Raw genomic sequence first — 21,851 nt, forward strand, 5'->3', positions numbered from 1 at the left:
TTTGACTGTAAAAATGTTTTTCCAGTTTATTGTTTCCCTTCTAATCTTGTCTGCATTTGTTTTGTTTGTACAAAAACTTTTTTTTGATATAATCAAAATTTTCTATTTTGTGGTCAATAGTGATCTCTAGTTCTTCTTTAGTCATAAATTCCTCCCTCTTCCACAGATCTGTGAGGTAAACTATCCTATGCTCTTCCAATTTATTTATAATCTCATTCTTTATGCCTAGATCATGAACCCATTTTGACCTTATCTTGGTGTACGGTGTAAAATGTGGGTCAATGCCTAGTTTCTACCATACTAATTTCTAATTTTCCCAGCAATTTTTGTCAAATAATGAGTTCTTTTCCCAAAACCTGGGGAGTTTGGGTTTGTCAAACACTAGATTATTAAAGTTATTGGCTATTTTGTCCTTTGAACCTAACCTATTCCATTGATCAACTAGTCTATTTCTTAGCCAATACCAATGGTTTTGATAACTGCTGCTTTATAAGATAATTTTAGATCTGGTATAGCTAGGCCACCGTCATTTGATTTTTTTTTCATTAATTCCCTTGAAATTCTTGACCTTTTGTTTTTCCATATGAACTTTGTTGTTAATTTTTCTAGGTCATTAAAATAGTTTTTTTGGGAGTCTGATTGGTATAGCACTAAATAAATAGATTAATTTAGGTAGTATTGTAATCTTCATTATATTTGCTCGCCCAATCCAAGAGCATTTAATCTTTTTCCAGTTGCTTAGATCAGATTTAATTTGTGTGGGAAGTGTTTTGTAATTTTGCTCATAAAGTTTCTGATTTTCCCTTGGCAGATAGATTCCTAAATATTTTATACAATCAGTAGTTACTTTAAATGGAATTTCTCTTTGTAACTCTGTTGGGTTTTGTTAGTGATATATAAGAATGCTGATGACTTATGTGGGTTTATTTTGTATCCTGCAACTTTGCTAAAGGTGTGGATTGTTTCTAATAACTTTTTAGTAGAATCTCTGGGGTTCTCTAAGTATACCATCATATCATCAGCAAAGAGTGATAATTTGGTTTTCTCATTGCCTATTCTCATTCCTTTAATCTCTTTCTCAACTCTTATTGCCCAAGTTAGCATTTCTAATACAATATTAAATAGTAATAGTGATAGTGGGCAACCTTGTTTCACTCCTGATCTTATTGGGAATGGTTGCAGTTTGTCCCCATTACATATGATACTTACTGATGGTTTTAAATAGATGCTTCTGATTATTTTAAGGAAAAGTCCATTTATTCCTATACTCTTGAGTGTTTTTAATAGGAATGAATGTTGAATTTTATCAAATGCTTTTTCTGCATCTATTGAGATGATCATATGGTTTTTGTTAATTTGGTTATTAATGTGGCCAATTATACTGATAGTTTTCCTGATATTGAACCAGCCCTGCATTCCTGGTATAAATCGTACTTGATCATGGTCTATTATCCTGGGAATGATTTTCTGTGTTCTTTTTGCTAATATCTTATTTAAGATTTTAGCATCAATATTCATTAGGGAGATTGGTCTATAATTTTCTTTCTCTGTTTTCAACCTACCTGGTTTAGGTACCATGTCTGTGTCATAAAAGGAATTTGGTAGGACTCCTTCATTCCCTATTTTTTCAAATAGTTTATAAAGCACTGGGGCTAACTGTTCTTTAAATATTTGGTAGAATTTATATGTAAATCCATCTGGTCCTGGGGATTTTTTTTTTAGGCAGTTGATTAATAGCTTGTTCTATTTCTTTTTCTGAAATGGGACTATTTAAGCAATTTACTTCCTCCTCTGTTAATCTGGGAAACCTATATTTTTGTAGTTAGTCATCCATTTCACTTAGATTATCAAATTTATTGGCATAAAGTTGGGCAAAGTAACTCCTTATTATATCTTTAATTTCCTCTTCATTGGTGGAAAGTTCTCCCTTTTCATTTTTAAGACTACTAATTTGATTTTTCCTCTCTCCTTTTTCTAATCAGATTTACCAAAGGTTTATCAATTTTATTGGGTTTTTTTTCATAAAACCAACTCTTAGTTTTATTTATTAGTTCAATAGTTTTTTTTTTTTTTACTTTCAATATTATTAATTTCTCCTTTTAATTTTAGAATTTCAAGTTTAGTAATTGATTGGGGGTTTTTAATTTGGTCTTTTTCTAGCTTTTTAAGTTGCAAGTCCAATTCATGGATCTTCTCTTTCTCTATTTTATTCAAGTAAGCCTCTAAGGATAGAAAATTAACCCTTATTACAGCTTTGGCTCTATCCCACAAATTTTGGTATGATGTCTCATTGTTGTCATTATCTTGAGTGAAATTATTTGCTGTTTCACCCAATCATTCTTTAAGATGAGATTATTTAGTTTCCAATTACTTTTTGGTCTATTTACACCTAACTTTTTGTTGAATGTAGTTTTTATTGCATCGTGATCTGAAAAAAAAAGCATTTACTATTTCTGCCTTCCTGCATTTAATTTTGAGGTCTTTGATGTCCTAATATATGGTCAATTTTTGTGTAGGTTCCATGAACTGCTAAGAAAAAAGTATACTTCTTTCTGTCACCATTCAATTTTCTCTAAAGATCTATCATACCTAATTTTTCTAATATTCTATTTACCTCTTTAATTTTTTTCTTATTTGTTTTGTGATTTGATTTATCTAATTCTGAGAGTGCAAGATTGAGACCTCCCACTATTATAGTTTTGCTGTCTATTTCTTCTTGCAACTCTTTTAACTTCTCCTTTAGGAAGTTAGATGCTATACCACTTGCATACATGTTTAATATTGATATTGCTTCATTGTCTATAGTACCCTTTAGCAAGATATAGTTTCCTGCCTTATCTCTTTTAATTAGATCAATTTTTGCTTTTGCTTGATCTGAGATAAGGATGGCTACCCCTGTTTTTTTGACTTCACCTGAAGCATAATAGATTCTTCTCCATCCTTTTACCTTTGCTCTGTATGTATCTCCCTGCTTTAAATGTGTTTCCTGTAAACAACATATTGTAGGGTTCTGACTTTTGATCCAGTCTGCTATCTGCCTCTGCTTTATGGGAGAGTTCATCCCATTCACATTTATGGTTCAAATTACTAATTCTGTATTTCCTGCCATCCTAATATACCCAGATTATGCTTTTCTTTTTCTTGACCTCCTTCCCCCCTTCCCTAGTATTAAAATTATTGGTCCCCCTTGCGTCATACAGCTCTCCCTCTTTAGGTTCTCTCCCTTCTCCCTTGAATCCCTTCCTCTTTCTTGTACCCTTCCCTTATTACCCTTTTTCCTTTTTCTCTCCCACTTTTTAATGAGGTGAGAGAAGATTTTCTGTAAAACAAATATGTTAATTATTTCCTCTTTGAGCCAACTCTGATGAGAGTAGGATTCACACAATGTTCCTCCTCCTCTCTAAGTTCCCTCAGATATGATAGGTTTCCTTTGCCTCATCGTCGCATGTAGTTATCCTCTTTTTATCTTCCCTTTTCCCTTTTTCTGACACTATCCCCTTTCCATTTCTACTTCCCCTTTTTATGTTATATCAGTAAAATCAAATTATACATATGGTTTTTATGTATATCCACACCAGAAATACAGTTCTCAAGAGTTTCTTTTACCTTTTTCTATTTCTCTTGAGTCCTGTAGTTAGAGATCAATTTTTTTGTTTAAGTCTGGTTTTTTCCTTAAAAACAAATGGAATTCCTTTGTTTCATTAAATGTCCATCTTCTCCCATGGAAAAAAATGCTCAGCTTAGCTGGGTAGTTTATTTTTGGCTGCATTGCAAGTTCTTTTGCCTTTCGGAATATCAGGTTCCAGGCCCTTCAATCCTTTAATGTTGAGGCAGCCAGATCTTGAGTGACTCTTATTGTGGCACCTCGGTATTTGAATTGTTTTTTTCCTGACTGCTTGTAATATTTTATCTTTAGTCTGAAAATTCTGAAATTTGGCCGCAATGTTCCTTGGAGTCTATATTTTAGGGTCCTTCTCAGAAGGTGTTCAATGAATTCTTTCATCTCCTATTTTACCTTCCGGTTCTATTACTTCTGGGCAGTTCTCTTTGATGATTTCCTGTAAAATAGTATCTAGGCTCTTTTTTTCATCATAATTTTCGGGTAGTCCAATGATCCTCAGGTTATCTCTCCTAGATCTATTTTCCAGATCTGTTGTTTTTCCAGGTAGATATTTGACATTTTTTTCCCCAATCTTTCATTTTTTTGGTTTTGCTTGCCTGATTCTTGATGTCTCAATGAATCAGTCATTTCTATTTGTTCAGTTCTGGTTTTTATTGAGTTATTTTCTTCATTAGCTTTTTTTTACTTCTTTGTATATGTTCAATTGAGTTTTTAAATGAGTTGTTTTGCTCTATGGAGTTTTTTCCATTTCATTAATTTTTTTTTTTTTTAGAGAGTTAATTTTCTTTTTCCAATTCGCAAATTCAGTGTCCCTGAGCTTCTTGGGAGTTTTTTACCTTTTCCAATTCACATTTCAGGAAGTTGTTTCTCTCTTGCATAGCTTCTCTTTCCTTTCCCCATTTTTCTTCTAGTTCCCTTTTAATGTTTTTAATAGTCTCTTCTAGAAGAGCCTTTTGTATTGGGGACCAACAATTGTCTGGAGACTGTCTGCTATTAGTCTGTTCAGGGTTGAAAACTGCTCTCTTTCTGTATAGAAACTATCAATTGTCCTTTTGATTTTTTTACTCATTTTGTTAAAGCCTGTAGGGTCTGACTTCAGGGCCAGGAGGTTACCAGTTTCCTCTGCAGAGCAGTGAAAGGTGTATGGATGGGTAGCTTTTCTACAGACTAGCTATAAAGAGCAGCGAGGTACAGGAGTGCTCTGGGAAAGAGTTCCCCGGAAGCAACTCAGACCTGCAGGGCCGAGCTGGGAAAGTGCCCTGCAAGGAACCCCCAGCTGTGTGGGTTAATGACTGCCCTTTGGCTAGATGCTGAGCAGTGAGAGTTTCACTAGCCCAAGCCAAAGCTTGCCCTGGGGTTGTGGGTATTAGCAGCTGAGCAGTGAATGGATTTGCAGGAACCTGACATGTCTGCCCAGGAAGCATAGTCTGCTGGGGAAATTCTATTGCCCCAGGCTGAGCCCTGCATTGTGCGGATTAGAGGCTTCCCTGGGCTGCGCCCCCCTGCCGTGCAGATTTGTACCTGCCCCCCAGCAAAAGCCCCGAACTGCAGGATGTGGATGCAGAGCTGTGTTACAGGTCTGCCTAAGTCATTTCCGGGTTTGAGTGGTTCCAGCCAGATCTCGTTAGGTTCTGGCATTTTTTAGAGGACCCTCTGTTTCAGGCTTTAATCTCTCTGCCAGTTTTACTGCTTTGTAGTCAAGGCAGAGCAGTTAGCCTATAGCAGAGTAGTCTCTATACCTTCTCTAGCCACAGAGATCACGCTGCCCCTGGTCTGCTCAGGATGCTAGTCTCTCTCTGCCTGTGCTAGTCTGTTCCTGGACCCTCAGGACAAACCTTCCCTGGTGATCTTCTAGATTATTTTCAGGTGATAAATTGTAGTGCTTCTAATCTTCATGAATTTTAGCAGTGAAGAGCTATTTTTGAAGCTGAATTCAATAGTTGGTTGAGGCGATGAGAGGGTCTTAGAAAGTCGTGTGTGCCTTCTCCCCCATCTTGGCTCCGCCTCTGATGTTAATTGATTAGTATTCATTTTATTTTCCTCTGGTAATAACTAGAGTTATTTTGATATATCCATGCTATAGGATCACAATTTAGAGCCAGAAGTAACTTTAAGGCTTTGAAATTATCTAGTCTGTTATATCTTCCTGTCCAGGTCTTGGCAGACATTTTTCTAAGTCATCTTATTACCTGTTTTACTCCTCCCAACTTGAAGTAATACCAGGAAACAAATTTCTGAAATCTATAGTCTCACTCCCTGAATGTTAATCTACTCATCTTTGGCCCTTCCATTTAGGATCTGTGTCGTCTTGAATGATGACTCATTAAATGAAAATTTATCTAGCAGGCCTTCAAGTTAAATCTTACTTCACATTAACTCTCCACAAAAACCATCTTTCCTAAAACCATGTACATATCCACCTTTTACCCTTTATACCTCTTGCTCTACATATAGTAATCAAATTATTACTATCATTGCTTCTGGAAAAATCATGCCAGTTGACTTCCCTATGGCTTTATTTCCTATCCTTTAAAACTTCCCCTTCCGTCACAAACACCATCATTTTCAGACTATCAAATATTAATGAAAAACTTAATATATGCCAGACATTGTGCTAAGCATTGAAGATACAAAAAAGAGAAAGACAGACAGACAGACAGACAGAGGGAGAGAGGGAGGGAGATATGGAGGGAGGAAGAGAGATAGACAGACAGACAGAGACAGAGAAAGAGGGGAGAGGGAGGCAAAAAACAGTCCCTGCTTTGAAGGAACTATGTCTAATAGGAGAGACAACATGCAGACAACTATGTATGAACAAGCTATATACAATATAAACTGGAAATAATCAACAGAAAGAAGACAGAATTAAGGAAGATTGGGAAAGGCTTTCCATAGAAGATGAGATTGTTGATGGGCTGGAAGGAAAAGAGGGAAATGGGAGAAGTAGAGATGAAGTAGTTAGGGAATAACAAACGTAGGATTTTACCTTTGATCCTGGAAATGATAAGCAGCCACTGAGGTTTATTGCATAGGAAGGTACACAATCAGATGGGCACTTAAGGAAAATCACTGACAATTGAGTGGCTGATAGATTAGAGTGAGGATAGACTTGTTCCTGGGAAGTTAGTCCACTTATCTTTGGCAGTTCTACCCTGAGACTGAGCCTTGGAAGAACAAACAGCCAGTGATTAGAATAGGCCAGGTGAGAGGACGTAAAAGCCAAAACAGGGGTCAATGAAACAAAGATAAAATGGGTATGACAACACTATTTTTTCCCATACTTGACAAGCATCTGTTATTCTCTCAGCTAGCTCTTTTTCCTCAGTTTACACTGACATTCAGATCTACTTAAAGAAAGCTAGTAAACTAGCATTTACTAAGGACAGTCTGGGGTGTATGAGTGTTCAGGGAGAGTTAGGGCCTCAGTATGAGGGCTTGCTAAACCCTTTTCAGGGCTGCTTATCCACCTGGTGTCCACCTGGTACTCACCTCTCACCTGTGGTTCCAAGATGCAGTGGCCACACTCCAGTAAAATCATCTGGGTAGATGTGGTAAACCAGGTAATGGGGCCACAAACCAATTGGTGAGTTAGGGGGGTGCCCATCTAGCATGTGAAGACTTCTTCTGGGGGAATGGATGGATGAGCATGCTTGGTTCCAATGACCATGAAGGCAGCTGACACAGGGACACTGGGAGCTTGGTCAGACTCTGAAAATGACAAGGTCATCCACTGTGTCCCAGGCCATCACCAGGCATCTTGACTTTGGTCCTGCCATTTGACTTTGATGATGCTGGAAGGGAGAATGAGGCTGATGACTGGGCAACCCAGCCTCACTTCAGTCCAATTCACACATAACTCATATCATCACCCTGTGATGTCACTGCTCCTTCCCCCAAATGAAGGACAAACACTAAGAACAGTTGGTAGAGAGTATGCACTAGGGATTTTGCTAAGTCCTGAACAAAGAACAAATGACAAGTATTGAGGATACACAGAAAGACAAAGGACAATTCTTATTCTTAGGGAACTCACAAACTAATATAGGAGAAAACATACACACAACAATACAAACAAGCTACATGTAGGATATATTGGGAATCCTCTCAGAGGGAAAGCTCTAACAATTAGGGGAGAATATGAGATGGGAAAAGCTTCCTGTAGAAGGTGGGACAACTGAGAGCTGGAGGAATCCAAAAGAAAGAGATAAAGAGGAAGGTCATCCCAGGAATAGCAGACAAGGAAAATGCCTGAAGTCAGGAGCTGATGCTGTGCTCAGAGATCGAATTACTATGGTGGCATTTTGAAAGCTTCTTCAAATTAAATTCTGCAACTGTGGTCAATGAAAAAAGATGAACCACATTATCAGTAGACCCAAACCACTTCCACTATGTCTGTTTTCTGCAGTCTTGACAAGAAACTTCCATTACATACCATCTCAACCCTCCTGAAAACAGGCTCTCAAAAGTCTCCATTTGGAAAGTAATAACATAAATGTTTTGTGTTTGTGTCAGACCCTATTAGATATTGATATTGAAGATCTAAGAAGAACTGAAGTGTGAACATTTTTGTATATAAAAATATGTACATATATTAAATTATCTGATATATTTAGATATTTATATGTAGGATATAAAGGAAACTGACATGTTTGTATGCATAGATGTATTTGTATGTGTGTGTAGGCAATACTGATATATATGCAATATATATTTAGATATTAGTATTCAGGATACAAAGGGAACTGATATGTGAGTAATATCTATTACATATTGTGTTACATATGTATATGTAACATATATGCTATCTATGTGTATGCATATCCTTCCAGAAGTATGGTAGAATCCAGCATGAACATCAAGTCTGAAGTCAAGAAGTAGACTAGAATAATGGGCAAGCAAAAGAGAATCCAACTATGCTGAGCTATTTTGGTTGTAGGGAAGCTTAAGACAGACTCAGGTAAAAAAATGATTCCAAAAATCTCTCCAAATAAAGCCTATGAGAAAAAACATAGATTGTACAAAAAATTCTTTGAGAATTCTTAGAAAAAATGAAGAATTTAAGAAAAAAATTTATAAATAAGAATGCTTAAGGAAAAAATTTGAAAAGAAATGAGTGATATGGAAGAAAGAATTGGGAAGAAAATTAATAGTTTGGCACCAGATTTGGTAGAAAATGTTGCCTAAGCAACAAACTCTCTGACAATCAGAATGGACCAAATAGAAGCCAATGACTCTATAAAGCAACAAGAAATATTAAGATAAATTTAAGAAGCTGAAAAAAAAAAAGAAAATGTAAGGCAGAATAACAAAAATAGCTGACTTGAAAAACAATGAGGAGAAAATTAAGAATCATTGAATTATCTGAAGATGACAAGAAAAGAACCTACACATTTTATTTCAATAAATTTTAGAAGAAAACTGTTCAAATCAGAGGTAAAATGGAAATAGAAAGAAAACACCTCCCCATCAGGCAACTCACTCTCTGAAAGAAACCCCATGCTTGAGATCTGCTTTTCAGTGTCTTCACCCTTCCCTTCTCTCTCCTCCCCCTTCCCTTTTCATTTTTCCTTATCCATCCTTCTCTCCTCTCTCCTCCCTCTGTTCCCCAGCCTAGATGATGCAGTGGTGGAGATGGCCAAGTACTAATGATGATAATAAACTTCTGGAAAATATGAACAAATTGACTAGATTGAAGTATTTAGAAATAAAAGATATTGTAGTAAACGTAAGTAGAAATCTTAAAGACTTAAACTAAGAAATATGCAACCCTTCAGCCTAATCTGGATGAGATCACTTTAACTGAGGAGCAAGTAGCAGCTAGGCAGCCTTCAAGTAGAATAATTTGGAATTAGAGAGGCGATGAAAGAATTCTTTCTCACAAAACCTTTAACAACAGAATTGTTTCATAAGGGCTGAAATGCGTGGGGTGGAACTAAGTAAACTTCTATGCTTCACTTCCATAAAAGGTAGCAGTGCTGTTGATCCAAGGAGAATCGCAGTTCCACCTTTGGTTGGATATGTAACTTTGGCCATCCCATGATGTTTTCCTAAAACTGTGCCTCTAGAATTCTACCTTATTATGTGCTGATTCATTGTGTGTCCCAGACCAAGGCTCAGAAATCAGAAATCAACTTTGCCCCGAGCATATGCAAATGAGAGACTCTGGTTCCCTGTCTCCTCCCTTCTCTCCTTCCATCTTTCACTCTTTGTTTTGAATGTGTCCCCCAACTTCCCAAACTTCTAATCTGTTCTTGGACTTAAATAACAAATGCCAATTTGTGACCCTAAAACAAAGGAAAGAAGGAAGAAAGACAGATAAAGAAAGGAAGGAAGGAAGGAAGGAAGGAAGAGAGAAAGGAAGGGAGAAAAAAAAAAAGAAAAAAGAAAGGAAGGAAGGAAGGAAGGAAGAACTCCTAAAATAAAAACTCCCAGGAACATCATAGCCAAAATGCAAAGTTTCAGGTCAAACAAGGAAAAAAAAAAAAAAAACTTCAGGAAGTTTCTTCCAGGAAGAATTCAAGAGGAGGGAGCTCCAAGGAGTATCACACATGACTTAGCAACCACCATGAGCAGAGAACTTGGAATATATTTCATTCTTCAAAGGATATGGGTTTACAGCCAAGAATAACCCAACAAAATTGTGTAATGCTACTGGGAGGAAATAGGATCTTTAATGAAAAAGAGGACTTCTAAGCATTCCTGACATAAAGACTAGAGCCTTGGAGTATAAACGCAGGAGTGAAAAAAAAAAAAAAACCATAAAAAGGTAAACTTGAATGCAAAATGATTAAAAAACTAAACAAGGATAGACTGGTTATATTTAAATATGGAGAGATACTATATATGTTCCCTTGGACTCTATCATATTAGGAGTCTTAGAGGGAATCCAATTAGATAATGCCTGTTGTTGATTCTGTTATATTTATAAAATCTTAAGACAAGAATAAAAAGAAGTAGAGGAATACACTATGAGAGAAGGGAAAGGAAAGTTAGAGAAAATTTTAAACTAGGTATACAAATAGACATCAATATAAATAAGAAGAGCAGGTGAGGTGGAGTAGCCAACACTTGAATCTCACAGGGATACATTTCATTCAGTAGAGGATGGGAAGAAACAGGGAGGAGATGGCAAAAAATGAGAATCTGAAGGAGTGCCTGTAAGGAATGAATAAGGTTTGTTATATGGACATGATGGAATATTATTATACTGAACTCTTACTGTAATGACCAATCACAATTGCAGAGGATTAGTGATAAAGCATGCTGCCTACCTCTTGTGAGAGAGGTAGGAATTTGAATGTAGAATTTTTTTAGTTAAGGGGAAAAGGATTCCCATGGGAGGGCAGGAAGTGAATTTGGACTGCTTAAAAAAAATTTTTTTTAATTGAATAATTTTTTTTCTCCTAACCATACCTGTCTAGGTCTTTCCTTCCTCTCTCCTCTAAAATTTTAAAGTAAGCTTTATTGTTATTTGCTTCTTATGTCATTGTAGTATCCCATATATGCCTTCTCCTTCCTTTCCTCCCCTTTCCCGCAGAGAGTCATCATATCCATAAGACAATTACTATATTTTGAAGATGGGTGAAAAAAAGCAAACACTGAAAATGTCTGAAAACATGTGCAATGTAAAATCTCTGTGGACCTCCCACCTCCACAAAGCAGGTGGATTAGGGGATATCTTCTCATATTATTTCATTCTTTGTCCTATTTGATCTTTATAGTTTTGTTTTATTTACTTTTGATTTGAAGATGATCTATAAATTCTTTTTGGTCAAGGAGCCTTTTAACATTATTTTTTCAAGTAAAAGAAGCTTTTTTTTTTTTTTTTTACTTCTGTGTCTTCCTTTGAAGATGAACACAGGTCTTTTCTACTCCCATAGTAAGCTTCTGGGGGAGAATTCTTTCTTCTTTGCTGGGTTCTTTCTCTTTCTTTTTTAAATGATAATCTTTAGTGTAAACACCTCTAATTGAGGAATGGGAAGATGGTACCTCTAGTTTTAGTTCTTCCTTCAGCTCTCCCTGACCTGGGACCCCAACTTCCCTCCCAGCAGGGGCCTACAGCCAGGCCCGTCTCTGCCCCACTGCTTCTGCACTTTCAGGTGTGCTGGCTCTTTCTTGCCCAGGGCTGCATCTCTAAAGTACAGCTGGGCCCAGCATTCCCTCAGTTTTCCCAGATTCAGATCCCTGATTCTACAAGCAGTTCAAGAAGTAAAAATTTCTGTGGTTCCTGCTGAAGCTCTTCCCAAACTCCCCAGGGGGCCCCACTTGATGTTTCTGGGGAGCTACCCTAGAGGTGTTTGCACTTCATACAGGTTTGGCCTGAGGGCTTTCTTTGGATCTTCTCCGGTTTTCCAGGAAGATCCTTATTCTGTCCCAATTCTTTTTGGTTTTTCACCAGTTTGTGTGTGCCCTGAGGCACAAATTTGTTCTATTTGTGGGGGAAATCTGGAGAGCTGATCTATTCCACCATCTTCCCAGAATCCTTCCCATCCCTGGTTTTTAAAAATAAATATTGCTGCCTTTATGTTTACATGTTTGCATGCTACAGATTTAGTCATTTCTACATGTTAACTACTCTGTTCTTCTCCTTTTCCCCATTAAAACTTTTCATAACAAAAAAAAGTTGAGCTACAACTGATTTCAATGATTATTTGCTGATGTGCAACATTCCATTCCCCTAGTCCCTTACAGTTCTATAAAGAAATGAAATTTTCTGCAGTTTTTGATATTTTTGCTCATTTTCTAGGGGTGAGATGACACTTTAGGGTTCTTTTAATTTGCATTTTTATGAATTTTTTTAGAATTTAATTTCATAAAATGCTTTAATGTTTGAGTCCCACATTTTAGGAAGAACATTGGTGGAGAGAACAAAACAAAACTGGAGTTGAAGTAATTTAACTGGGGGTCAAATCCTTGCTCTGCCTATAATTATCTATAGGATCTATATATAGAGATTTTAAAAATCTTTTTCTTCTATAGGTGATTGTCCTTAGCTTTTATCTAAATCTTAACTCATTTCAGGATTTATAGCTGTAGAATACTGTTATGAGCCAGAACTTGAAACAAGGCGATAACTCAATGGAATTGATAGAAGCAATGCTTGTGTGTTTAACACCTTTGAGAGTTCACACATTAGCCCACACACATTAGTTCACAAGTTTGGAAGATTCACAAGTGTTCACAAATATGGGAGATACACAAAGTTAGCTTTGTAACTTTGTGAATTCACACCTCCCATAATCCCACTCTTGGAGGAGGAGTCAACCTTTTACATCGAGCATAAAAAGAGCTTTAGTGAGTCAGAGTCAATTCAGAAGATGCCCACTCTCTGAAGCAGAACCAGATTCATTCATCCCATCTCATACCACCGTGGTGGCAGGCTCTCCTCCTTTGCTTCTTTACTGAAAGATAGACCTCTAAAAGAGCTATCCAGGCCCAAGGAAAAAGACAAGACTTGGAAGGAGAAAATAAATGTTTGGATTTTATCAGCTGACTGTATTTGAGGTGATTATTACTCTGAACTGAAACTAAGGCTGCCTCCAGAAAACCTCCCCAAAAAACTTGCTCCCAGAGAACCATTATATTATAGAAAAAGAAGAAGAAAACCACAGAGTACCATGTCATTTTTAAAATCATGTTCATTTTCCTCGGTTCTATCAATCAATCCATAATCACTTATTAAATGTTTACTATATGTATGTAGTATGACATGCAGGAGAAAGCCAGAGGATTGCAGCTTTGTAGGAAAAGAAGAGACTGTCTTAAGCAATCCTTCTTCAATGGAGGTTCTTGGAAGAATCTTTCATTTTCCAATAAGAGAAAGGGACATCAGGAGCAGAATGTATTGACAAGGTCCGAATTCCAGAGTTGGTGTGAAATTCCAGGATAAAGAGTGTGATGAAACACAAGTTACATCTAATTTTAACATGGATTCATGTCAAAGAAAAATGATTAAAAATGTTTTTTCTGCTTTAGGCATATATCTGTAAGAAAGAAGGAGAAATCTAGAGCAGTACAGCCTGATGGAGAAAGTATTTTCAATAAACAAAGATTTTCAATGGGAAACATTTTAAACATAGGAATTATGTATCTGCAAGTAGTGCATTTTAGCTAGAGGCTAGAGTTTATGGAAGGGAATAAAGTAAGATAAAGCTAGAAAGGTAATATCAGATTTGTGGAGAGATTTCAATAACAAATTAAGGAATTGACTTATTCAAGGAACAAAGATCTCAAGTAGTAGAATCAAATCTATTCTGAGTAATATTTATTTGACAATTTTGGAGAAATACTGGGGCAAGAAAATTATGTATGGAACTACTGCAATAATATAATCATGTGGTATTGAGGATACTAAGTAGAGACAGATAGGAATAAAAAGGAGCAGATGGAGGTGAAAGATGCCATTCAGGTGGAATATAGAGATCAAGTCAGCACAGCCTGTTAACTGATAGGAAAGGAAAAACAGAAAGAAGAATCAAAGATAACCCTAAAGTTATGAACCTGGGAAGCAAAATGAAATGTACTACTCACAGAAATAAGGAAAACAGAAAGGGGTAGCATGTTTGATGAAAATTTAATAATTATTTTCATAATTTAATTGCTATTCTTCTGTTGTATCCTCTGCCCCAATAAACTCTAAATGTGTCTTTTCTTAATTGTCTTACTATTTGTTTGTTAATTCATTAATTTATTTCTTTATTTCTGTTGTCTCTCATGTTATAAGTTAGCTTATTTAATTGTCTTTGTTCTTCAAAGGACAAAGGCATATGTGAGTTGGATGGGAGGGGAGATACTTAGGTAAATAGCAATGCTTATTAGATTAGTTTAAAGTTAGAAATCATATGAATGTATAATGAGTGCAGCAATGTAAATGAAAAGAAACACAACCACAAAATAATCAAAATTAAATGCTATGACAAAAAACGACAAGACACTTCCATCCCCCCTTATAGAAGTGAGGGTCCACAGATTTGAAGCCTTGCATATCATCAGATTTATTTTTTATATTTTCTTGATTTTTTCTTTGATAATTTTCTTTAAGAACATCTTTATTATATGGAATGCAAAGACAAAAACAAAATCTTTCTTGCCCTAAAAGAACAACTTTCTATGAAGGAGAGAAGATATATCCATATAAGAATACCAGCCATGTATATATTAAGTTAAGACAAAGCCATTTGAAGGGGGAAGTAGCAACAGCTAGAAGGATTCAGAAAAACTTCAAGTTGGAGGTGGTGTTTGAATTGAAAACTAGGGTTTCTAAGAGGCAGAGGTGAGAAGTATGTACATTCTAAATATGAACAACAGCCTATGTAAAGAGAATAGAAATCTAACACCTAGGTGGAGGATGGGGTACAATTAATTTTAACATAGATTTATGTCTAAGGAAAAACTATTAATAATATGCTTTATGTTTTAGGCACAAATCTACCAGAAGCTATCTTATTTAATTCAACATTTTTCTATATCCAAGCATTTTCTGTTTTAGACAGGAGTGACCACTTGTGTTCCTTCTCCTTTCTATTACCCTCTCTCCCCTATAGATATGTCCCTCTAAATTCTAGTACAAAATAAAAGTAATGTCTCTAAGACTACTGAACAAGAAGAAGATACAGTTTGGGATTAACATTTCAGAACCATAGTCACTGCTCCTTTCCTTCCCCAACTATTCCTCTAGGATTTCAAGGGTCCCCTCCTAGCAACTGATATGGTTAAAATCAATATGATAATTTCTGAATAGAAAAAGGTAAGTCATAGCATCCTGGCTTTAGGATATGGGGAAAGAAAAAGCATTATTTAAATGGGACAATAGCCTTCTCATTTAAACAGGTTGAGGCTTTGTTCTTAGCCAAAGTTTGATAATCACCTTTAATCCATTAAAATCAAATTTAGGTAATCATCTTTACAATAGGGTAGAAAGAAAGTGAACAAAAGAAAATTTAAAAACACAGAAAAATTAAGTTGAAAGGTAACTTTCAAAATGGTGCATAATATTTATTACATAGTTTAAAAAAATTTAGTGTGAAATGGAAATTCATGGTTCTATGTTGAATCCTCTTTTTATGTTGTACTATGTATATAGAAATGTTATTTTTTAGTCTTTTTGTATTTAAGTTCAATTTTTTTTAAAGAAAAAACACACAAAAATTTAAAGTTATTTCACAGATTTGTCTCTTAGTATAAGTGTAATGCCAGAGAAACTGAGGCAGGAGAGAGATTAGAGTTTTTAATATTTTATTAATGGGAGAGTAAAATTGACTGGACAGGACTCTCGTCTCAAATTATCCAGTAGACAGAGATAAGTATACTGGGACCAAGGAATCCATGTTGGTCCCAGGGCTGGAGGAGACTGTCATCTCAAAGAATCCAGCCTCCAACCTCCAGCTGTCAGCCTCCAGCCTCCAGCCATGAATGAAGGAACCCCAACTTCTTAAATATCTTTTGGAGACAAAGAGGAAAAGCACAGGAAAGCCTCTGTCAGGATAGAAGAGGCCATAAACCCCAAAAAACCCAGAGACAGGATGTCTGAATACACAGAGATAAAGATGTCAGTGAAATATCTTGGAATATTTTAAGAGTTATATTGTAAATTCTTGAGGATAGAAAAGAGTCAGGAGGTCTACTCTCTTATTTATCTTGCTTGGGCTAACAATTTATAACATTAGAGTAATTGGTCCTCAGTAATGGGCCAGAGGGGGTGTTTTACAACTTAGGGGATTGACACAGAACAGTTAAAGAAACTGAGACAAGGGAAACTAGTGCAGGGAAACTGAGTCAGGACAGTTAAAGAGAACTGTGGCATAACATAAGGAACTTTCAAATTGTGGATTAACTTTGAGTCAGCAATTTTTGTTCTTGTTTTCATGGTTTCTCCTGCTTCTTCCAAAGTATGCATTTAGAGAAAAGTGACTTGGTTTAATAAGTGCATTATTGTCGTTGGTAGCCCTGTTGAAAATTATTGTGAACATTTTTTTAAAAACCTTGAAATCTTAGTTTTAGTTCTACCTACTTTCCTAAAGGGAAAAGGTTTTTGGATGAAGAAAATATTACACCTTAATAATTTCAGTTGAACTAAACAGATTTTTTTTTTTTTTATTTGCTTCCATGGAGGAAGTGAGCTACCTTAGCTCTTATTTTGCTTTACTGAACCAAACATCTTTTCATAGTAAACAAATAGTAAATCCAATTGAGATCTTATATTCTCTCCATCTTTCAGTTATTTGTGTTGTAATACTGGAGAAACTGAGGCAAGATAGAGATTAGAGAGTTTTTAATATTTTTTAAGAGGGAGAGATTGGGCTAGGGTCAAAATAGAATCCATGTTACCCTCAGTAGCTGAATTGGATTCATGTCTCAAAGCATTCAGCATTGAGTGATGGATTCCAGGGATTCTTATAGCGCTCCAGGAATAAGTAGAACAAAGCAGGGTGGGGGAGAGCACTGGTGAGAGGGAACTTCCAGGAATGGACCATCAATTCAGTTCTGACAGGTTGGGGGTAAGGAAGAAGCATAAATTCTGATAAGTTGGGAGGATTTAGGAGCCACTGAGTCTGAGATAGGAGATAACCCTACCTATCGCTAAATAAACCATCTGCATTTTATGGTTTTATGGAATGCTAATGGACAGGGCTCCCAGCCCTAATTTATGTCAGTCCCAAAGGTAAGGAAGAGAGCTGCCACCATGGGGACTGAGGCACAACAATTCAGGGAACTGAGGCAAAACAATTTAGGGAAACTGAGGCAGAACAATTCAGGGAAATTAAGGCAGAACAATTCAGGGAAACTGAGGCAGAACAATTAAAGGAAACTGTGGCACAACAGTGTAATGATAAAGCTGTGACTTTACATAGGATATGATTTAAATTAGTTTGTGAGCTTCTTAAGGGCAGGGAATCTCTTTTTGTAATCCCAGCACTTAGCACAGTGACTGATAGATAGCAGATTTTTAATAAATGTTTACTGATTGATCATTTATTGACAGCCGTACCTAATTAACTGACTCAAACAATTCTGTCACAATAGCCATATAAAATGTTGGGGTTTTTTTGTTGTTGTTTAGCAGAATAATCTATATGAACATAAAGGACATCCATAATGAGGATATCAGAGAGGAATTAGCAAATTTAAACCATATTCCATGTAAAATCATATCTTTATTATTACACAATTGATTGAAAGATTTTTTAAAGTTTTATACTCTCACGATTACTTTCTCTGCTAGACTTCTGAGTCTCTTGTCCAGCTGTGCTTGAATTTTTTTTTTTCCCCTTTTGTCAAACATCACAGTGTCATGTTTACTTATGTATTGTTTCTTATCAGAGTTTGAGGAGGAAATAAAAGATTTTAGTAGGCATTCATTACAGGAGTAGTTTTGAATACCTTAAAATTTATTGACTAGGTTATTGTAAGCTCATTTACCAGATTTAGCCCTTTACAAAGAAAATTCTATTGATTACTTCTCATTTGGATTAGCTAGAGGTTATTTACCATACTGTTGAGTTTATTTTGGGTAGAGGAAGGGGGGAGGAAGTTAATGAGGTAAGTTAGATACCTGCTATAGAAATATTTTTCTGAACTCTAATTTCAAAAGTCTCCATCCAAGGATATTGTACTTAAAGTTTTTCATGGGACTTAATTGGACTGGGCTGGGGAAGCGTGTTTTGGGTTTGGGTTTGGGTTTTATTTTGTATTTCTGAGATTGGAATTGAGAATGTTGTGCATATGTTTAGGGAATGGAGCAAAAAAAGGAAATGTAGCCATTCTTTGGTGTTTTTGTTACTACCTTGGAAGGTTCATTTTTCCCTCTGTAAGAATAAAAATAAAATCAGCTTTTATTTGACCCTCAGACAAGCTTAGGTTAGTTATTAGGAGATTAAACAAATCAAATACCTAATTCACAGCAGTTTAAAAATCGGACATTTTGTTCCTCAGCAACGAAATCTTACTGTATATATGTTTTAATTTATTTAACAAAATATGTTATTAGTAAGAAAAAAGTAATAGATATATATTTATCACAGGATCCACAGTATCCTTTTGACAAAATTTATGAAACTTTTGAAGGCTTTTAAAAATTCATTTTGCTTTTGTTTCTTATATTCTGCCAAGGAGAAAATAGTCTTGGAATAATACCTTATTACTATTTCAAAAGATCTGTAATTTTAAAGGTATGGATAAACCCTCTCCCATTGTCTTTCCCAATTCCTTCATGCCTTAGCAGATTTGGTTTTTTTCACTTTCAGGTGATGTTTCTATTCAAGCAACAGGCAAAAAAAGGGAGTGTCGCAGGCTTGTACACACTTTTCCAACTCAACAGAACCTGTTGAAGCTTGCCCTCTGCTGGCATAATATCCAAAAAACAAAAGAGCACAAGAAATAACTTGTTTCAAAGGCTTATGTGCTATTGCACAACAGAAACAGATACCTTATTGCATAATTCTTACCTTTTTCAAAATTTCCTAAGTATTTTCTATTTACTAGAGGTCATCTGAAGGTACACTTTCTTTTCAGTTAATGAAAAACTATCACAAATGGAGAAAGGAATGTCCTGAAATAACTGCAGATCTCCGTCCTACAACTATCCTTGGCCTTTTGAATTCTGGTTATCATGGGGTCCTGAAATCCAGGGACCCAACTGGAAGCAGAGTTCTTATTTATAGAATTGGTAAGTAATAAAATAGAACATCATCAACATTAACTTTTTGCTGAAAGCATAAAAGAGCTTCTTGCCTTTAGTCTTAAAATATTAAGAGGGATTTAGAAATTCATTGTGATTCTGAAAATTGAGAATATAACACCGAGATTTATAAAGACTGCTTTCATCATTATGTCAATAGGTCAAGAACCTGTGATTTCAACTTTCAATGTTACCCACCACAAATAGCATCAATTTTAAGACATATAGATAGAGGAAAGAAGGAAAAATGAAAGAGAAGGAGATTTAAAAGGTCCTAAGAAAGAAGAGGAAGGAAAAGGTAGAAGCAGACATCTAGAAGTTTACAAGTAGTTAATAAGAAACAATACCTTACTATTCTGTGAAATAGCACATCCCATTTTCAAAGTCAATTGTTAAGAAATCCTTTCTTATATTGAACTAAAATGTTCATTGTTGCAATAATCAAACAATAACAGAATATTTAGACTATAATTTTTAGAGGCAAAGCACATAGTAGAGGATAGCTTTGGGAAGTGCATAATTCATTGGTATAGGGAGTAACTCATGTGGGTTAAACCCTTAGCGTTTTTTAGTGGCACTCTTAGAGTTCTCACAACATACACCTTGGCTAAATCCCTCAAATTGGACCTGTGTTCAAATCCTTGCAGTACTACTTATTACATCTTTGACCTAAACAACGTGTTTCACTTCTCTGGGGCTCAGTTTCTTCATCTGTAAAATGAAGGATCGGGATAGATAGCTTCTACAACTCTTGCCAGCTCTAAATCTATGGTCTTATATTCTTTTTATCTTCATCTGCTTTTTTCTATTCTCTATTTCATTTTTTTTTTTTACTGCTTGTCTTTGCTATCTGTCCTTGTTTCTCTCCTTCTCTCGCTCTCTTCCTTTTCTCTTCTCGTCCCCTCATCTCCTCTCCTTCCCCCTCCTTTTCTTTCTCCTTTTTCCCCCTTTTCTCTTCTATCTCTTTTCCCTTCTGACAGTTCAAAGGCCAAAAGAAATTTATGGGAAAAACCTTTATCACTTCCTGTGATGTGTAGGTTGATACCTTATAACTATCTTTCTTTTTCCTAATACTTGTGCATAGTTGAAACCAAACGGGAAGACATAGAATTTACCTTCACTTTGCTTGAGGCTCCCTTTGAAGGTCTAACTCAGAAAATCCTAGAATTGGAAAGGAGTTTACCAATCACCTTTATAGTCCACATTTTATTCTAGGGCAATAAAAACTCTTACAACAGCCCTGAAAAGTAATCACCCAACTTCTACTTCAGTACCACCAGTGATAGGGACTTACTATTTATGAAATAACACATCCCATTTTCAAAGTCAATTGTTAAGAAATCCTTTCTTATACTGAACTAAATTGTTCATTGTTGCAGTTTCTATCTACTCATTGGTCCTAGTTTTCCCTTTTGAATCAATCAGAAATAACCCATTTCTCCCCTTTTTTGCCTGGTAAAAGCACTTCAAATACTTGAAAGGGAACTATCACGTGTCTCTGAAGTTTGTTCCCTAGGTTAAATGTCCCTAATTTGTTTAACCCATTCTCATATGACAAAGCTTCAGATTGCCTCAACATCATGGCCATTATCTTCTTATGCATTACAGCTTATTGACTCCTTTCTTGTTGGTATCCAGAACTGAGTACAATATTTCAAGTATCTGACTTTTATGGTATACAGTGAGACTTTTAAGGCAGTGTAAGATTCCATTATTTTTTTAGGTAATCACATTATATGATGAATTTATATGAGTTGATAATTAAATACCATCTACTCATGCAATGCAGTCTAGGCACTTTGCCCCTATTCTATACCTTTAATCCATCCCTTTCTTCTAAGAAGTGACTCAAGGAACTTTTTTGGATCAAGGAATGTCTTTACATCTTCCAAATAATCAGTGACAGTGAAGAGTTTCTAGAAGGAAAAAAAAAAAAACCCTTTGTTATGAAAAGAAATAAGTAAAGGTATCAAGAAAGGAAGAAAATTCTAACCTGCCACAGAATAGAAGAGAGGAAGAAGGGAAGAAAGAATACATTTGAAAAAAGGAAAAAAAAACCATAAATTGAGTCTCTTCTTGAAGAGGAGGAAATTGGTAAGGTAAACTCACAGATACTGTCAGCTTTAAGAAGTTGGTGTCTGGGAATGGATTTGATTTCAGGATAAGGCTTAAAATTTGGACTAACAAACTCCTAGCTAGGGATGGTGTATGCCTGGCAAAGACTACTAAGAATATATTTTGCTTGACTCTATGTGAGAGACTGTCACATTCCCCTTCACTTTTCCACTACTTTTCATGGTTATCTTTATTAGAACTTTTTATTGCTTTGTATATAATTAGCATTTAGCAATGTCTGTTAGTAGTTTTTTTAAAGTAAAACATTTCCTTTTATCCATTCTATTCTTAACATGAATAGGCTTTGGAATCATAGTTCTCTGATTTTTGAACTATTTGCATAGTTTTTATTTTCTGTACACTGTAACATATGTACACAAAGACCCATGCTAAAGAATGTTGATCTATTCCCTGTAGCTTTGTCATTACTGGCTCAAC

General features: G+C 35.7%; 1 protein-coding gene across 1 annotated transcript in view; it reads left to right on the forward strand.

Annotated features, from left to right (window-relative positions):
- Positions 1-21,851, forward strand: part of TTPA (alpha tocopherol transfer protein) — a 54,894-nt gene that overhangs the window by 20,408 nt on the left and 12,635 nt on the right. Inside the window, exon 3 of the mRNA XM_051970131.1 lies at positions 19,133-19,286. Within this exon, the coding sequence (XP_051826091.1) occupies positions 19,133-19,286 (154 nt within the window). The remainder of the gene's footprint in view (positions 1-19,132; positions 19,287-21,851) is intronic.

Source organism: Antechinus flavipes, chromosome 1 (genome assembly GCF_016432865.1).
Source record: "Antechinus flavipes isolate AdamAnt ecotype Samford, QLD, Australia chromosome 1, AdamAnt_v2, whole genome shotgun sequence".
Classification (NCBI taxonomy): domain Eukaryota; kingdom Metazoa; phylum Chordata; class Mammalia; order Dasyuromorphia; family Dasyuridae; genus Antechinus; species Antechinus flavipes.